At 46.9% G+C, this 19529-nt stretch overlaps 1 protein-coding gene across 3 annotated transcripts in view; it reads left to right on the top strand.

The window, feature by feature from the left end:
* ST3GAL3 (ST3 beta-galactoside alpha-2,3-sialyltransferase 3) overlaps positions 1 to 19529 on the top strand; it is a 358610-nt gene that overhangs the window by 232722 nt on the left and 106359 nt on the right. For all 3 annotated transcript variants that reach the window (XM_078854144.1, XM_078854143.1, XM_078854145.1), the window contains one exon: positions 18211 to 18274. In XM_078854144.1, the coding sequence (XP_078710270.1) occupies positions 18211 to 18274 (64 nt within the window). The remainder of the gene's footprint in view (positions 1 to 18210; positions 18275 to 19529) is intronic.

Below are 19529 nucleotides of genomic sequence, written 5' to 3'. Positions count from 1 at the left end.
GGTTGTATAGTTATTTCTGATCACACAGAGCCAGGACACCTGTTTACATCCCAACCTGGGATCCCTCTCCCTGTATGTCTGGTTCCCAAGAAGGTAGATATCCAGATAGGTCATGTTTCTGAGCAAATGTGTCCAGTCATAGGTTTTAAGACCAGAAGGGACCATCATGATCATCTAGTCTAATCTTCTGCATGGGGTTGCCAGGTGTCCAGTTTTTGCCTGGAAAATCCATTCGAATAGAGGACCTGGCAGTGTTCATGGGACCCGATACGAAAAGTCTGGTTACCCTAGGCGGGGGTGTGTGCCAGATCATCAACCCACAACAGCCCCTGCTCAGCTGGGGCCCTTCCTACCTGCATCTCGTGGGTGGGCAGGCAGCAGGTGCCATGTCAGGCTGCAGCTCCCATTCTAGCCCAGAGCAGAGGGAACCCAGCTGGGGTGGGGGAGAAGTGGAGAGGATTGAGGGATGAGGAGGTGGGAGAGCAATGAGTAATGTGGGGGAAGTGGGAGAAGAGTGAGTGGGGAGCAGGGCATCAAGGAAAGAGGCGGAGCAGGGACGGGGCTTTGGGAAAAGAAGAGGGGCGGGGCCTCTGGGGGAAGAGATGGGGTGTGGAGGTATTGGTTTTCAGAACTTAAAAAGCTGACAACCCTACTTCTGCATAACACAGGCCCTAGATTTCATCCCGTGATTCCTGCTTTTACACCAATAATTTGTGGCTGAACTAGATTGTCTTTTTAGAAGGTAATCCAATCGTGATTTAAAGACTCCAAGTGCTAGAGAATTTGCCACATCCCTAGGTAATCCATTCCAAAGTTTGGTTACACTTGCTATTAAAAACGTGCATTTTATTTCCATTGTGAATTTCGCTGCCTCCTTGTAGTGACTTGGCTAAAGCCTGGAAATAGGATGCATAATTGCAAGTGGCAGAGTTTGCAGTCTGGTGCAGTCACAGACTCAGATCCCTGATGAGCCATCCAAGAGATCAAGAATTTTTGTATATTTAAATTCTGTTCAATAATTTCTCCTTAATTGGCCTTGTGTTTCTATAAATTTACTTCCCCCACCTCTGAGGTGAAATGTGGTAGCTGTTCTGGGACAGGAAGTGAAGGATATAATATCTAATTGAAATTGCTACGGTGCTTGGAGGCCGCAGAATGAAATTACCCAGATTAAAATAGCCAAGGATACCGAAACTCTGACACAAAGTGTCCTGGGAACTCCTAGTGCTGACCTCTCCAGCGGCACCGTCCCCTCTGTGTTATGGCACTGGTCCAGTATGTCTACACTGCAATAAAAGACAGCGTCCTGGCTGCGGTTGGCCTGGGGCTGCTAATTCAAGCTTGGAGCGTGGGGCTAAAAATTGCAGTGTGGGTGCTCGGGCTGGAGCCTGAGTTCGGAAACCCCATGATGCAGCAGGGTCTCAGCTCCTGAGTTCGAGACCAAGCCTGAGCCCTGCAAGCCCGAATCAACTGACCTGTGCTCTGAGACTTGGTGCTGCCGGTACCCTGGAGGTGCCACCTACCGGAGAACCATCACCATTTCCTATGCAGGGTCTAGTATCCGAGGGGGAGCCGGGTCAGTCTGTATCCACAGAAACAACGAGGAGTCCGGTGGCACCTTAAAGACTAACAGATTTATTGGGGCATAAGCTTCCGTGGGTAAAAACCCCACTTCTTCAGATGAATGGAGTGAAAATTGCAGATATCTATGCCAGTATCTGTAATTTTCACTCCATGCATCTGCAGTGTTTTTTAACCCACAAAAGCTTATGCCCCAATAAATCTGTTAGTCTTTAAGGTGCCACCGGACTCCTTGTTGTATCTTTATACAGTGTCTAGGTTTTCCCTTAAGGGTGTTTCCCACCAAGCACTATCTGAGTTCAGTCCCGGGGCTTATTTTATGAGGAAAGAGGCAATCACAGCACAGGGTGGCATGGTTCCAGGAATCCTGAGCAGTTTAACTGTTTGGGGTTTTTTCAGATGAAATTTCTTCTTTTCTCTTTGTACAAGTTTCTGGCCGCACTCCTCTGTTGGCATGGAAGGTTATACTGGGGTGAGTGTTGCATGCAGTGTCAAGGGACCTCTGGGGTTTCTCTGACATGTACACTGCTTTATGGGCAGGATTCTTCAGTGAACAAACCGTGCAAAAAGGGCTTACAGCACCAGTGAGACTAGTTACAGACTAACACAGCTACCCCTCTGAATCAGCAAAAACGAGGAATACATTTGTTAGCCTCTAAGGTGCCGCAAGGATTCCTCGTTGTTTTTTCAGTGAGACTAGTAACACTAGAGGAATCCACCTCCCTCAGCTGGGTTATCTGGAGTATAGAGGGACAGTGAGCAGGAGGACTCCTTAGTTATCAATCAATAGCATTTGTCACTAGATGCATCTTAAGTTGTATAAAAAGTGATTAAGCAGAGAAGTGCGGCTAGTATCTGTCTGTGGTCTCTGATGTGAGAAAGGGAGAATTAGCAGGTTTCTTTGCTGGATCTCCGTTTACACTGTGTCAAATGCTTTTGGCTTAAAAACTAAACAAACATAATTTAATGTGTTAATCTCTCCTCCGTGTATTTAGCCAGGAATCGTGTCATTGTTTAGCAGTCATTGCCACTCTTCAATTATCTTTGTTTCCTTTAGAGCTTTTTTTATGCAGAGGGCCTGCTTTGCTGGCGCTGAAATCTGTTTGCCTTTTGAGGTGATATCTGTTCCACTGGGCGGGACGGTCCTGTCACCATCCTAGAATTTGCATTCTACTCTGGGATCTAAATGGTTTTTTTTTTTTCAGCTGTAATAAGAAAATAGGAAGTTCATCTCTGATGCATTTTGGTTTTATTTAATGTAAAATACAGCACTGAGAAGGGGACTTGCTCCCTCCCCGCGGCAAGAATGACATCCGGAATTAGTGACAGATTGCATGACAAAGAAATCTCAGGCTTTGCCTTGGCACACAGCCTAATTGCTGTCTTCTGCAGTGGTTAATTGTTGTTCTTGTGCCTGGTTGTATGTTTGGATGGTTTCCTTGGTCTGTCAGTGCATCTGGGAGAAACTCTGGGTTAAGAGCTGCCCAGCTACTTTCTGTTTTTTATCTGACTAGAAAGCTCTGCTCTCTCAATGGAAATACAGGGTTTGTCTACACATCAATTAGACACCCGCTGCTGGCCTGTGCCAGCTGACTCCGGCTGTGGGGCCCTTTCATTGCTGTGCAAAGTTCCGGGCTCAGACTGAAGCCCGGGTTCTAGAGCCTTATGAGGTGGCAGGGTCCCAGAGCTGCCCGAGCCTGGAAGTCTGCACTGCAGTGAAATGGCCCCTCAGCCTGAGCCCCTCGAGCCCAAGTCAACCGGCATGGGCCAGCCGGGGGTTTCCTTTGCAGTGTAGGCACGCCCATTGAATTCAAGGGCAGGCTAGAGCTAGCATATCAGAGTACCATCAAAAAAGCTTGCTCCCCTTCCCTTCTCCGTGCACTCTAGTTGCATAGCAATGTCTCCTGCACATCTGGCTTTCTGGCATGAATCATGTTTTATCTCTGTTGATAAAACAAAGTCACTTTGACATCAACCCCCCCGCCCGCCCAGCCTCCAGGACCGTGCCTCCATAGAAGTTACAGTGGTGCATGCAGGAAACTTACCAGGCTTTTGATAGGGCCCTCTCACAGCCAGGACTCTCTTCCCTGGTTTTTCTCACCACTCCAGCTGGCGAGATGGGTGTCTTTTATATTTATTTGCTGGGCAGGTGCTGTTGCACTTCTGTCTGTCCCAGATCGAGCATTTTGGCCCTGCTTGTATCCCCTCTAACAAACAAAAAAGAAATGCAAGGATGTGACGTCTTTAGTTCTGTCCAAGAAGAACTTGGGATTGTGAGCCACATTAGCTGTTAACACATAGTTGTTTGTCCTTCTCCGATGATTGGTTGAGGCAAAATTCTGAGTTAACCCCAAACTTAGAACCCCAAACTTTGGACCAAAACTGGGAATTGCTCTGTTTCATGCAGATTTCCATGTGATAAAAGTTGCTCTTTCCCCAGTTCAGCTAGTTGAAAAGGCCACAGGAAGGAAACTTTTAAATGAAGAAGATGAGGGCAAGAAGCCAAGGATTCTACTGGAGAACAGGCACTGGCTTTTGGTTACTAAACGAAGACTCCAAGGAGAGGTTATTTTGTGACTGTTGGGGGTAAAACAATAGATCTCCCTGAGCAATCTCTGGAGAAGAGGAGAATCCCCTTATGGAGTCCCCTATTTCAATCAAGGCTGGTGCCTTGCTCAGTAGTGGGCTTGTCTAAACCTGAGGAGATTTTTCTGAACAACAGTCAGAAAGAGCAGGGACCAGCTCTTGGGTGAGGTCTCAAACCCTGAGTCCATAGTTAATCAACTATGCTGGAACAGTTTTTATAGTGGGGGTGCTGAGAGGCATTGAACCAAACTATAAACCTGGTATATAATGGAAACCACTTCAAGCCAGGGGATGCAGCAGCAACCCGTAATTCCAGCACCAATCTAATCAAATGACTCGTGAACTCCGAATTAAAATTCCTCCTGGATGTGTCCCTGAGTGACCAAGACATGGGTAATTCACTTTCCTGCTGACTTTTAGGAGGTTCTGTTTTGTTTTGTTTTTTAAGGGAAATGTAACCTCCTGATGCTTTTGTGGGCCTTAGAGGGATGAGAGGAGGTCAGGCATTGAGATGTGGTGGATATGGCTTCAGGGTCATGTGATGCTCCAGGGCAAACAGAGAACCTTGTGGCTAGTCTAAAAAACTCATTATTTTTAAGGTAATCACATAATTTTTGGAACCTAACTTATGATATTTGAATGCTATGGGGTTAACAATACTGCCACCAGGACTTGCTGTTCAGTGAGGAATGTGACTGATAGGGACATACTTACTGCAAATTCTCTTAACCATTTTACCAGGAAAGAGTGCAGGAAAGGCCTGAATCGCTCACTGCCAAGGCAGAAACTGGCTCCTGAGAGAGCCATGGGTGACCCAGTAATAAAAGTTGCTGAAGTTCACTGGTTAGTCCTGCAGGAAAGTTTTCTGCCTTTCCACTTAACTGACGTTGATGGAAATAAGAAAAGGAGGACTTGTGGCACCTTAGAGACTAACCAATTTATTTGAGCATGAGCTTTCGTGAGCTACAGCTCACTTCATCGGGTGCATTCAGTGGAAAATACAGTGAGGAGATTTATATACACACTGAACATGAAAAAATGGGTGCTTATCATGCACACTGTAAGGAGAGTGATCACTTAAGATGAGCTGTTACCAGCGGGGGTGGGGAACCCTTTGTAGTGATAATCAAGGTGGGCCATTTCCACAGTTAACAAGAACGTCTGAGGAACGGTGGGGAATAAACATGGGGAAATAGTTTTACTTTGTGTAATAACACATCCACTGCCAGTCTTTATTCAAGCCTAAGTTAATTGTATCCAATTTGCAAATTAATTCCAATTCAGCAGTCTCTTGTTGGAGTCTGTTTCTGAGGTCTTTTTGTTGAAGAATTGCCACTTTTAGGTCAGAAATCGAGTGACCAGAGAGATTGAAATGTTCTCCAACTGGTTTATGAATGTTATAATTCTTGACATCTGATTTATGTCCATTTATTCTTTTACATAGAGACTGTCCAGTTTGACCAATGTACATGTCAGAGGGGCATTGCTGGCACATGATGGCATATATCACATTGGTAGATGTGCAGGTGAACGAGCCTCTGATAGTCTGGCTGATGTGATTAGGCCCTATGATGGAGTCCCCTGAATAGATATGTGGGCACAGTTGGCAACGGGCTTTGTTGCAAGGATAGGTTCCTGGGTTAGTGGTTCTGTTGTGTGATTGCTGGTGAGTATTTGCTTCAGGTTGGGGGGCTATCTGTAGGCAAGGACTGGCCTGTCTCCCAAGATTTGTGAGAGTGTTGGGTCATCCTTCAGGATAGGTTGTAGATCCTTGATGATGCATTGGAGAGGTTTTAGTTGGGGGCTGAAGGTGACGGCTAGTGACGTTCTGTTATTTTCTTTGTTGGGTCTGTCCTGTAGTAGGTGACTTCTGGGTACTCTTCTGGCTCTGTCAATCTGTTTCTTCACTTCAGCAGGTGGGTATTGTAGTTGTAAGAATGCTTGATAGAGATCCTGCAGGCGTTTGTCTCTGTCTGAGGGGTTGGAGCAAATGCGGTTGTATCATAGAGCTTGGCTGTAGACAATGGATCGTGTGGTGTGGTCTGGATGAAAGCTGGAGGCATGTAGGTAGGAATAGCGGTCAGTAGGTTTCCGGTATAGGGTGGTGTTTATGTGACCATTGTTTATTAGCACCGTAGTGTCCAGGAAGTGGATCTCTTGTGTGGACTGGTCCAGGCTGAGGTTGATGTTGGGATGGAAATTGTTGAAATCATGGTGGAATTCCTCAAGGGCTTCTTTTCCATGGGTCCAGATGATGAAGATGTCATCAATATAGCACAAGTAGAGTAGGGGCATTAGGGGACGAGAGCTGAGGAAGCGTTGTTCTAAGTCAGCCATAAAAATGTTGGCATACTGTGGGGCCATGTGGGTACCCATAGCAGTGCCGCTGGTTTGAAGGTATACATTGTCCCCAAATGTGAAATAGTTATGGGTGAGGACAAAGCCACAAAGTTCAGCCGCCAGGTTTGCCGTGACATTATCGGGGATACTGTTCCTGACGGCTTGTAGTCCATCTTTGTGTGGAATGTTGGTGTAGAGGGCTTCTACGTCCATAGTGGCCAGGATGGTGTTTTCAGGAAGATCACCAATGGACTGTAGTTTCCTCAGGAAGTCAGTGGTGTCTCGAAGGTAGCTGGGAGTGCTGGTAGCCTAGGGCCTGAGGAGGGAGTCTACATAGCCAGACAATCCTGGTGTCAGGGTGCGAATGCCTGAGATGATGGGGCGCCCAGGATTTCCAGGTTTATGGATCTTGGGTAGTAGATAGAATATCCCAGGTCGGGGTTCCAGGGGTGTGTCTGTGCGGATTTGTTCTTGTGCTTTTTCAGGGAGTTTCTTGAGCAAATGCTGTAGTTTCTTTTCGTAACTCTCAGTGGGATCAGAGGGTAATGGCTTGTAGAAAGTGGTGTTGGAGAGCTGCTGAGCAGCCTCTTGTTCATATTCCGACCTATTCATGATGACGACAGCACCTCTTTTGTCAGCCTTTTTGATTATGATGTCAGAGTTGTTTCTGAGGCTGTGGATGGCATTGTGTTCCGCACGGCTGAGGTTATGGGGCAAGTAATGCTGCTTTTCCACAATTTCAGCCCGTGCACGTCGGCGGAAGCACTCTACGTAGAAGTCCAGTCTGTTTCGACCTTCAGGAGGAGTCCACCCAGAATCCTTCTTTTTGTAGTCTTGGTAGGAAGGTCTCTGTGGATTAGTATGTTGTTCAGAGGTGTGTTGGAAATATTTCTTGAGTCGGAGACGTCGAGAATAGGATTCTAGGTCACCACAGAACTGTATCATGTTCGTGGGGGTGGAGGGGCAGAAGGAGAGGCCCCAAGATAGGACAGATTCTTCTGCTGTGCTAAGAGTATAGTTGGATAGATTAATAGTATTGCTGGGTGGGTTAAGGGAAGCATTGCTATGGCCTCTTGTGGCATGCAGTAGTTTAGATAGTTTCGTGTCCTTTTTCTTTTGTAGAGAAGCAAAGTGTGTGTTGTAAATGGCTTGTCTAGTTTTTGTAAAGTCCAGCCACGAGGAAGCTTGTGTGGAAGGTTATTTTTTTAATGAGAGTATCCAGTTTTGAGAGCTCATTCTTAATCTTTCCCTGTTTGCTGTAGAGGATGTTGATCAGGTGGTTCCGCAGTTTCTTTGAGAGTGTGTGGCACAAGCTGTCAGCATAGTCGGTGTGGTATATAGATTGTAATGGATTTTTTACCTTCAGTCGTTTTGGTACGATGTCCATCTGTTTGCATTTGGAAAGGAAGATGATGTCTGTCTGTATCTGTATGAGTTTTTTCATGCAGTTGATAGATTTCCACTCCATACGGCTAAATGCAGTGCCTTGCATAATGACAGGTTTCAGAGTAGCAGCCGTGTTAGTCTGTATTCACAAAAAGAAAAGGAGTACTAGTGGCACCTTAGAGACTAACCAATTTATTTGAGCATGAGCTTTCGTGAGCTACAGCTCACTTCATTGGATGCATTCAGTGGAAAATACAGTGAGGAGATTTATATACACACAGAACATGAAAAAATGGGTGTTATCATGCACACTGTAAGGAGAGTGATCACTTAAGATGAGCTATTACACAAATCAGATGTCAAGAATTATAACATTCATAAACCAGTTGGAGAACATTTCAGTCTCTCTGGTCACTCGATTTCTGACCTAAAAGTGGCAATTCTTCAACAAAAAGACTTCAGAAACAGACTCCAACAAGAGACTGCTGAATTGGAATTAATTTGCAAATTGGATACAATTAACTTAGGCTTGAATAAAGACTGGCAGTGGATGGGTCATTACACAAAGTAAAACTATTTCCCCTTGTTTATCTTCCCCGCCCCCCCCCTTCCTCAGACGTTCTTGTTAACTGCTGGAAATGGCCCACCTTGATTATGACTACAAAGGGTCCCCCCCCTCCCCGCTGGTAATAGCTCATCTTAAGTGATCAGTCTCCTTATGATAAACAACCATTGTTTCATGTTCTCTATGTATATAAATCTCCTCACTGTATTTTCCACTGAATGCATCCGATGAAGTGAGCTGTAGCTCACGAAAGCTCAAATAAATTGGTTAGTCTCTAAGGTGCCACAAGTACTCCTTTTCTTTTTGCGAATACAGACTAACACGGCTGCTACTCTGGAACCTGTTGATGGAAATGTTAGTCAGACTCCGGCTGGTTCTCTCTGTGTGGTCACTGCCTGCCTGCTTCCTTACTATTTACTTTTAGCTTTTTCCAGAAGCCTGCAAACTTCAAGGTCAACCTGAAGTCAAGTCCAGAGAAACTCTGCAATGCTGCCCTGCTTTTGAATCTTCTGATATCTGGAGACAAAACCTGGCAGAATATATCACAGCAACTCAGGGTTCTTAGAGAATATCTAGCCAGGATGGAGCAGCTTCCAGCATGGCCTGGAAATGTAGGGAGCTTGCTGACATGGCTTTGGGTATGGTGACTGTGCCCTTCAAAGGATGCAGAAGCCCAGCTGCGGAATCATTTCATTGCTTGGAAATGACACAAAGTGAGTCGTGTGTAGCTCAATGGAGGGGCAGGGAGCTCCAGGGAGGTAGATGGGAGACTCCTTGAGTAGTGCCAGAGGGAAGTGAGGGATGAGTAATTGAGCTTCATAAACAAATGCAGCTGGTCCAAAGGGCTGTTCCTATGTTTCCTCATTCTCGCTCCCCTGGTGTCACGCAGCAGCCTCTGCATCCCCATGCCGGCAGGAGTAGGGGTGCATCTCTGGCTTCCTTGGGAGGTGAGTCAGAGGCTGTCGCGCAAACGAGGGCTAAGGGGGGCGGGGGAGTTTAAGCTTTTAAGAAGGGAAGAAGCTAGTTTATGTGGTGTAAAAAGAAAAGGAGTACTTGTGGCACCTTAGAGACTAACCAATTTATTGTTGTCTGGGAGATGCAGCATCACATGGACACACTTGGCGTGGAAATATTTCCAGCAAAGGTATTTGAAGGGCCCTGGCTCCTATTATGTGTGAGTTGAGGTGCTCATGAGGGAAGTCCCCACTGTGGCATGTTGCACTCACAGGAGCCTGCAAACATCCACGGCATCCGTAAGCATTGTTGCATTGTCCAGCCCATTGGGAGTATAATTGGCTGGCTGGAGAGGGAAGGAGGGGGTTGATGCTGAGTAATTTCCTCAAAGCTGCCCTGGCATTTGACTGCCCACGTTTCATGGGAGTCGCTGAAAGCTGTGACCATCAGATGCTGTTCGGTGACCTGTGTGAAACAAGTTTGGTGATTTGAGTCCACTTCCCAGTGGGAAGGTGTGTGCTTCACAAAACCATCAGAGCTGTTAATATGTACAGGTCCTTTTGTTGGCAGGCTGAGGAGAGAGGCCAAGCATTGAATAGGTTTTGGAGCATGAACTCCCCTTCCACCTCCACAGGGCAGGGGAGACAAATGTTGGCAGGGGCTGGAGAGAGCTGTGTGGTGACGCTGACCATGCTTTGCCTGTTCTGTGGGCACAGGAGTTCAGTCTACGAGTTAAATGGAAAGTGCTAGGGAACCTTCCCATATGTGTATTTACTGCTCCTGCTCTCATAATTTTCTTTTTTTTTAAATAGCCCAATACTAAAGCAAGGAGCAGAGGCAGCTAAAGCCCTTCACAAAATGAAAATGCAAGGGTAACCAGGAACAGATCCTCCACATGTGCTCTCTGAAATCTTGCACTGCTCCAGTCTGTGATTCCCCATTCCTTACTGTGTTGAACTCAAGTAGATCAAGCTTCCTTCTTGGGCCTTGTCTACATTTGAGAAACTTACCATGCTAAATATCATGTGGTCAGTCTCTTCATCTCAGCATCATCAGGATTTGAAGCAGCCGATTTGACTCCTGTGTCAAGGACAGCATACTACCCAACCTAGATCTTGCTACCCTTCCCCACCTTTCCGGGATAGGATATCCTATTTCCTGGATGCCTGGCAGTCCATCACCTTGGCCACATGGGAGCTAAGCACAGTGGAATCAGGATATCCTGTATTTTCTTTATATCCTCCCACCTGCCTAGCCACTCCCTCTTCAGCAACCCCTCTCACAAGTCTTTACAAAGATGAGATGTGCAGACCCTACGTTCCTGGGAACCATAGCAGTGGTTCCATTTCTAAATGCATAGAATTACAGGGTTGGAAGGGACCTTAGGAGGTCATCTAGTCCAACCTCCTGCTCAAAGCAGGACCTAATCCCCAACTAAATCATCCCAGTCAGGGCTTTGTCACGCCTGACCTTAAAAACCTCTAAGGAAGGAGATTCCACCACCTCCCTCGGTAACCCATTCCAGTGCTCACATGAAACCCTGACCCAGAATCAGGTAGTCTACGAATGATTTAGCACCAGGTTCCCCACGAACATCTGGTGCGCAACCAGTGAGAGGCGGCTCCCTTCTGTCCGCACTCCGGTCCTGACATGAATGGCTTTCATAGAATCATAGAATATCAGAGTTGGAAGGGACCTCAGGAGGTCATCTAGTCCAGCCCCCTGCTCAAAGCAGGACCAATCCCCAATTAAATCATCCCAGCCAGGGCTTTGTCAAGCCTGACCTTAAAAACTTCTAAGGAAGAAGATTCCACCACCTCCCTAGGTAACGCATTCCACTGTTTCACCACCCTCCTAGTGAAAAAGGTTTTCCTAATATCCAACCTAAACCTCCCCCACTGCAACTTGAGACCCTTACTCCTTGTTCTGTCATCAGCTACCACTGAGAACAGTCTAGATCCATCCTCTTTGGAACCCCCATTCAAGTAGTTGAAAGCAGCTATCAAATCCGCCTTCATTCTTCTCTTCCGTAGACTAAACATCCTCAGTTCCCTCAGCCTCTCCTCATAACTCATGTGTTCCAGTCCCCTAATCATTTTTGTTGCCCTCAGCTGGACTCTTTCCAATTTTTCCACATCCTTCTTGTAGTGTGGGGCCCAAAACTGGACACAGTACTCCAGATGAGGCCTCACCAATGTCGAATAGAGGGGAACCATCATGTCCCTCAATCTGCTGGCAATGCCCCTACGTATACATCCCAAAATGCCATTGGCCTTCTTGGCAACAAGGGCACACTGTTGACTCATATCCATCTTCTCGTCCACTGTAACCCCTAGGTCCTTTTCTGCAGAACTGCTGCCTAGCCATTCGGTCCCTAGTCTGTAGCGGTGCATGGGATTCTTCCATCCTAAGTGCAGGACTCTGCACTTGTCCTTGTTGAACTTCATCAGATTTCTTTTGGCCCAATCCTCTAATTTGTCTAGGTCCCTCTGTATCCTATCCCTACCATCCAGCGTATCTACCTCTCCTCCCAGTTTAGTGTCATCTGTAAACTTGCTGAGGGTGCAATCCACACCATCCTCCAGATCATTTATGAAGATGTTGAACAAAACTGGCCCGAGGACCGAGCACTCCACTTGATACTGGCTGCCAGCTAGACATGGAGCCATCGATCACTACCTGTTGAGCCTGACAATCTAGCCAGCTTTCTATCCACCGTATAGTCCATTCATCCAGCCCATACTTCTTTAACTTACTGGCAAAAATACTGTGGGAGACCATGTCAAAAGCTTTGCTAAAGTCAAGGAACAACACGTCCTCTGCTTTCCCTTCATCCACAGATCCATTTATCTCATCATAGAAGGCAATTAGATTAGTCAGGCATCACTTGCCCTTGATGAATCCATGCTGACTGTTCCTGATCACTTTCCTCTCCTCTAAGTGCTTCAGAATTGATTTCTTGAGGACCTGCTCCATGATTTTTCTGGGGACTGAGGTGAGGCTGACTGGCCTGTAGTTCCCAGGATCCTCCTCCTTCCCTTTTTTAAAGATGGGCACTACATTAGCCTTTTTCCAGTCATCCGGGACTTCCCCCTATCGCCATGAGTTTTCAAAGATAATGGCCAATGGCTCTGCAATCACATCAGCCAATTCCCTCAGAACCCTCGGATGCATTCATCTAGACCCATGGGCCTGTGCATGTCCAGCTTTTCTAAATTGTCCTTAATCTGTCCTTTCACCACTGAGGGCTGCTTACCTCCTCCCTACACTGTGTTGTCCAGGACAGCAGTGTGGGAGCTGACCTTGTCTGTGAAGACAGAGGCAAAAAAAGCATTGAGTACTTCAGCTTTTCCCACATCACCTGTCGCTAGGTTGCCTCCCCCATCCATTAAGGGTCCCACACTTTCCCTGACCACCTTCTTGTTGCTAACATACTTGTATGTTCTTGTTACCCTTCACATCCCTTGCTAGCTGCAAATCCAGTTGTGTTTTGGCCTTCCTGATTACATGCCTGCATGCTCGAGCAATATTTTTATACTCCTCCCCAGTCATCTGTTCAAGTTTCCACTTCTTGTAAGCTTCCTTTTTCTGTTTAAGCTCATTACAATTCTTCATCCTGCCCTTTGGCCTGTCATCAACACCAAGGATCTTTACCAGGTACTTGGCAGTAGTGGCAGCTGACTTTCATTAAAGAGACATCACATGTATCCTTATCTACATGACTGGTTGGGTCGGGGTCACTCCAGACACCAGATACAGGTAGCTATCCATCAAACTTTGTCTGTTCAATGTCCTGGGCCTGAAATGAAACCAAGAAAAGTCAATGTGATCATCTTTGCAAAAGACATAATTCATCAAGATTACCTTGGACTTGACCTCTGCCAACACATTTCTGCCTGTTTCCAGATTTCAGACCATATGAGACCTCCATGTGTCCCTCAAGGACCATCCTCAGACCACTGTGAGGGGATTGTCTCAGGGTCCTAGGTCATGTGGCAGCCTGTGCTCGAGTTGTGCGCAATATTCTGTGCACGTGAGCACTTCCTGCTTCACATTCAGGGCAAAACTGTCCAGGTACTTAGTGACAAACTCGGTGGTAATTTATGTGAGCAAGCAAGGGGGTGTGAGATCAGACAGCCTCTGTTGGGAAACAGGAACGTTGTGCAGCTCTTGCATTGGAAGCTCAGTTGCTCTCAGGGTGTCTCACTTGCCAGAGGGACAAAATGACCTGGCAGATCTTCAGAGCAGATCCTTCAGTTCAGACCATTCTGACAAAGTTCCTCCTCTGCCTTGGTGGGTCCTGCGCTTATTGGCGGATTTTCTCACCTCAGAGGTTCACGGCAGCCCTCAGTTTGGCCACTTTCATGGCTCAAATCTGCTGTTCACTCAGTTAGCCTCGTCACTGGCCAGCATGGGGAAAGGAAGAAGAACAATCCCCGCAGTCTCTGCTGATCCACCTAGTGGATTGGGGAGCAGGCCAGAGACCTTCCCCTCTGGTGGAACCCAGAGTCCAGTTCAACTCCTCCGGTATCAAGTAGGGAGTTGGGGGGGAATGGGGGGAATCCGGACCCTCCCTCTATTCTGGGTTCCAGCCCAGGGCCCTGTGGATTGCAGCTGTCTACAGTGGCTCCTGTAACAGCTGCGTGACAGCTACAACTCCCGGGGCTACTTCCCCATGGCCTCCTCCCGACACCTTCTTTATTCTCACCACAGGACCTCCCTCCTGATATCTGAGAATGCTTGTACTTCTCAGTCTTCCAGTAGTATGAGTTCTCACTCTCAGCTTCTTGCTCCGAGCTCCTTGCACGCACCACAAACTGAATTGAGCTCCTTTTTAAACCCAGGTGCCCTGATTAGCCTGCCTTAATTGATTCTAGCAGCTTCTTGATTGGCTGCAGGTGTTCTAATCAGCCTGTCTGCCTTAATTGTTTCCAGAAAGTTCCTGATTGTTCTGGAACCTTCCCTGTTACCTTACTCAGGGAAGAGGGACCTACTTAACCTGGGGCTAATATATCTGCCTTCTGTCACTCTCCTGTAGCCATCTGGCCCGACCCTGTCACACCGTGCATGGTCTCAACACAGATATTCTGTCTTGGATGTTCGGTAAAGGGGGGGTTTCTGTCAGTGAATCTATTTGTGACTTGGTGGAACAGTAAGTGTCCTTGGTTCTGTTCCAGGGTGGGTCAAAGCCCTAGATCAATAGCAGAGGCTATCTTGATTCCACGGGACAGAGATCTGCTGTATGCTTACATGCTAGTATCTCTGATTCTTAAGGTCATTCTCAAGTTCAAGAAAGATCATGGCAGAATGATCCTTGTAGCCCAGCCAGGCCGAGGCAGATGTGGTATTCAGACCTCTGCTAGCTCAGCAACCCTGGCCGTTACTGTTAACTGTAGACCTCATACCCAGGGTCTTGGCCAGGGGCTGCACCTGAATCCCCAAGTGCTGGTCTTGCAGCATGATGCATCAGTGGTTCAATGCAGAGGAGGCACATTGCTCAGTAGCAATCCAGAAAGTTCTTCTTAATGGCCTAAAACCACCCACAGGAGCTACTTACCCAAGTAGCAGAAGTGTTCTCCATCTGGGCAGCTTCCCATAAAGGGTCCCTAGCTCAGACAAAGATTTAAACAGTTCTGGACTATCTCTTGCATCTTAAGGTGTCAGGTCTAACCATCAGCTCCATTAAGATGCATCTGGCAGCCATCTCAGCAGCCCACCCTCACATAGATGGTAAGGCTGTTTTCACTCTCCCTATCACGACCAGTTTCCTGAAAGGTCTCAGTAGATAGCTTCTGCCTGTCAGGGACTCAGCTCCTTCTTGAGATCTCAATTTAGTTTTGTGTGCTTTGATGGACCCTCCTTTCAAGCCTATAGCCTCATGCTCCCTGCCATACCTGTCAGTGAAGATCGCTTTCCTCATGGCCATCACCTCCACCAGGAGCCATTTTTTCGAATGATCCAGGAAGGTGGGAGAACTGAATGCCTTGGTCACTGATCCATAGTACACAGTTTTCTACAAGGACAAGGTTCAGCTTAGGCCACACTCAAGTTTCTCTTGAAGGTGGTATCTGATTTCCACCTGAATCAGTCTATCTACCTGCCAGTGTTCTTCCCAAAGCCACGTAAGCCGAAGGATAAGCGAAGGCTCCACACCCTAGTCATGCATCGAGCTCTGGCTCTTCACTTGGATAGGACAAAGCCCTTTGGAGTTTCTTCCCAGCAGTTTGTTCCTTACACAAAGCATACGGGAGGTCAACGAGTCACAACTTAACGATTCTTGACACCCTAACCCTGACCCTCTTGACAAGCTCACAGCACACTTAACCATGTTCAGACTTGGCAGCGTTTGTGGCTCACGTCCTCATTGTGGATGTCTGCAGGGTGGCAACATGGTCTTCCATCCCTACGTTGACCAGACATTATGCACTGTCTGCAGCATCGAAGGAAGAAGCAAATGTAGGGAAAGCAGCTGTCTGGTCCCTCTTCCATGAGACTCTGAGCCCCACTGCCTGGAATAACAACTTGCGGGTCCCCTATAGTGTAATGGACGTATATAAGCACTCAAAAAAGAAAAACTGGTTCTCTGAGATGTGTTGCATATGTCCATTAGAAGACCCGCTCTCCTTCCCCAACGCGTTGGACTCTGCCATCGGCTTCCAGTGCGAAAGAATGGAAAGAGGGTGGGAAGGCTCCACCCTTTATACCTTCGCTTCAGAGCACAAGGACCTTGCCTATGGGCAGGACTGCGAAAAGCATGAGGGAAAACTCTCAAGCACTGTGCACAGGACACTCACGGCGTGATGGACGTATGCAACACATCTCAAAGAACAACAGTTACGAGACGGTAACACTTTTTTCTGGGATCCAGGATTAGGCACCCAAAAGGCATTACAGCTGAAGATGTGGAGAGCAGCACTAGTATGGACATGGGGCAAAACTGCAATGGTTCAGAATGCAAATTGGCATAGCTAGTGGGAACACACCGTTTGTGGCTACACTGGTACAGTCTCACTGATTCAGTTCACTAGAACAGCGGCAGCCTCAGTCTTACATTATCCAGCACTTCCTTCCAGAAAGGCTATTCCTCTGGTTGGCATTACTTTTCTGGGTTACAAAATTGTCTGCCATGCAGTTTAGGAAGTTCTTGAGTCTGAATGTTGGGTTGTGATTGTTGTTCAGCAAAGCTCTCCCCCATGGCCAGTCTTGGTGCTCTGTAATAGATGACCAGAATCATTTTTTGTTGTTTTTCCATCCATCCTTGTATCATTACACTGAGTTTCACCACCTGACCCTTTACTCCCAAGCAGCTCTCCCAGTGCACCTTTATCCTGCCCTGCAGGAGAGGCTGCTAATTTAAGTGGTGGGATGAGAAAAATGGGGGATTTCATGATAAGTGCTGTAGTCCGATGTAACCAGTATGCTGTACAGTATAGTATGGGTTTGACTGGAACATGCCAGGCACCACTGGATGTTGGCTAGAAAGGTGACAGAATAAAACTCAGCTGAATTCATCATCCATTTGATGATTAGCTGGGTGGTTTTGCTGTCTGAAAAGTTGGAAGTGGACTCTGCAGCTCATGAAAGACTGCCCTTTTATGCCTTTCTGGGAGACAGCTTGGGAATTGCAACCCTCATAATGCATGCTTTCCAGCAAATGTCAAAGTCTGAGCCATGAGAAGTAGTGGCCTATGGCATGGGGCCTTCTGTGGTCACAAGCAGCCTGGCACTGTCACAGGAAGGTGGGCAGGAGACCAATGGCTGGAGAGGAAGTCGGAAGGCAGCTGCTGTGATCAGGGCAGCAGGAATCCTTCAAAGGAAGCAAAATGGAATAAAAGGGGCTGTTTTGGTGGTAAAATATCCATCTTTTGTAGTAAAAAACAACCCAGCATGGTTTCAAAGCCTCCTCCGATAGTAAATCTCAGGTTCTACCAGTGAGGTAGGTGGCTGGCAGGGACGACCACCATTGCTGATATCTCTTTTTCAGAACAACCCCCATCCTGCTAATGGAGCACATGGCCTTTGTCTTGGTTACCTCCACGTGTTAGTCACACCACCTTGTTGCGGCTTTTCTTTCTTTAGATTGTAAACTCTTTGGGGCAGGGACTGTCACTTATATGTATATACAGCATCTAGTGTGTTGTGGTTCTGATACTCTGTACTCTGCTGTACTGCAAATAATACATAACAGGTTTCCTTTACTAGGCAAATTCTCATTTTAATTCTCCCCTAAATGTGCCAAATTCCGATCCCCCTGTAGTAGACGATCTCTATTAGGCACCCATTTATGTTAGTGTGTGAGTGGTCGTTAAACAGATTTCACTTCAGTGAATCTTTTTTAACATTACAATGCCTTTGTGGGGGGAGGGGAATAACTCTGCTTCTACAGTTTGTGGTGTGAATTCTAAGTTGGTGTAACTTGCACTTTCTTCTGGCTCCTTCAACATGAATGAGACACCAATTTAGACTGTGTTAGACTTGCTTATTCAGACTCGTATCCCCTTATCAACGACATGTAACTTACACCTCACCTCTGAATGTGGCACATGAGATCCCCTTGAGTTCAAGTATCTCACACCCTGAGGATCTAGACTTAGAGCACCAACTAGGAGGATATGGGAACATGTAAATTTCAGTGGGTTACCACTACTCCTAACCGACACTTACCGTCAGCTCCTCTGAGTGTAAATTGCACTTGTAGACTCCCTGACTTACTCCACCTTGCACATGAACTTCATTAAAGGTGAAAACTTGTTTGGAATGGTCTGACCTTTCTAATGCCTTCTTTCCTTTCTCCCCAGATAATCTTATCAAAGCCATCTTGTCAGCAACCAAAGAGTATCGCCTCACTCCAGCCCTTGACAGGTAAGACGAGACCCTTCTGAAGCAGAAGGAGCAAATAGTGACACTTCATCACATTTCCTACACACAGTCTCCCAGGAAGTGTCTGTGCTTTGGACATAGGTCAGGAGCTGCGAATAGAGTTCTCATTCCAGTGAATTCTGGAAGCTTTGTTAGCTCAAACATACAAAAGTATGTTTACGTTTTGACTGCTTCCTAATTGTTTGCTTCTAAAAGCACAAAAATAGCGTGCACCATTGCATAGCTACCTCCTCCTACAGCAGTAGACTGGCAACACAACCAAATCACGCAAAGGTATTCAAACAAAAGAGAAGGGGTGCAGCTTATTCTGACAAGAACAGTTCACTAATATCTCACCTGAAAGCTGGTGGTGTGACTGCAGTGGTTGAGATGGTGACAAGATGGATGTAGGAACTTGCCTGGGGACTTGGAGGTTTGAGCTGGTATAATGCATATTTGTGTATTCAGAACACGCTCCTTCAGATTTTCTGGTCTTATCATAGAGCTTGTTCTGGAAAATCCTTGGCATGTTTATGATCAGCTGTCTGATTCTTTACCCTCTGCATTCTGACCCTTCCCTTCTTTTTTGACCTTCAGCCTTGAATCATAGAAGATTAGGGTTGGAAGAGACCTCAGGAGGTCATCTAGTCCAACCCCCTGCTCAAAGCAGGACCAACCCCAACTAAATCATCCCAGGCAAGGCTTTGTCAAGCTGGGCCTTAAAAACCTCTTAGGATGGAAATTCCACCCCATCCAGTGCTTCACCACCCTCCCAGTGAAATAGTTTTCCAACCTAGACCTCCCCCACTGCAACTTGAGAACATTGCTCCTTGTTCTGTCATCTGCCACCACTGAGAACAGCCGAGCTCCATCCTCTTTGGAACCCCCCTTCAGGTAGTTGAAGGCTGCTATCAAATCCCCCCTCACTCTTCTCTTCTGCAGACTAAATAAACCCAGTTCCCTCAGCCTATCCTCGTAAGTCATGTGCCCCAGCCCCCTAATAATTTTTATTGCCGTCTGCTGGACTCTCTCCAATTTGTCCACATCCTTTCTGTAGTGGGAGGCCCAAAACTGGATGCAATACTCCAGATGAGGCCTCACCAGTGCCGAATAGAGGGGAATAATCACTTCCCTCAATCTGCTGGCAGTGCTCCTACTTATTCAGCCCAATATGCCGTTAGCCTTCTTGGCAACAAGGGTGCACTGCTGACTCATATCCAGCTTCTTATCCACTGTAATCCCCAGGTCCTTTTCTGCA

Source organism: Lepidochelys kempii, chromosome 8, assembly GCF_965140285.1.
Source record: "Lepidochelys kempii isolate rLepKem1 chromosome 8, rLepKem1.hap1, whole genome shotgun sequence".
NCBI lineage: Eukaryota > Metazoa > Chordata > Testudines > Cheloniidae > Lepidochelys > Lepidochelys kempii.
This window is presented reverse-complemented; position numbering and strand designations above follow the sequence as displayed.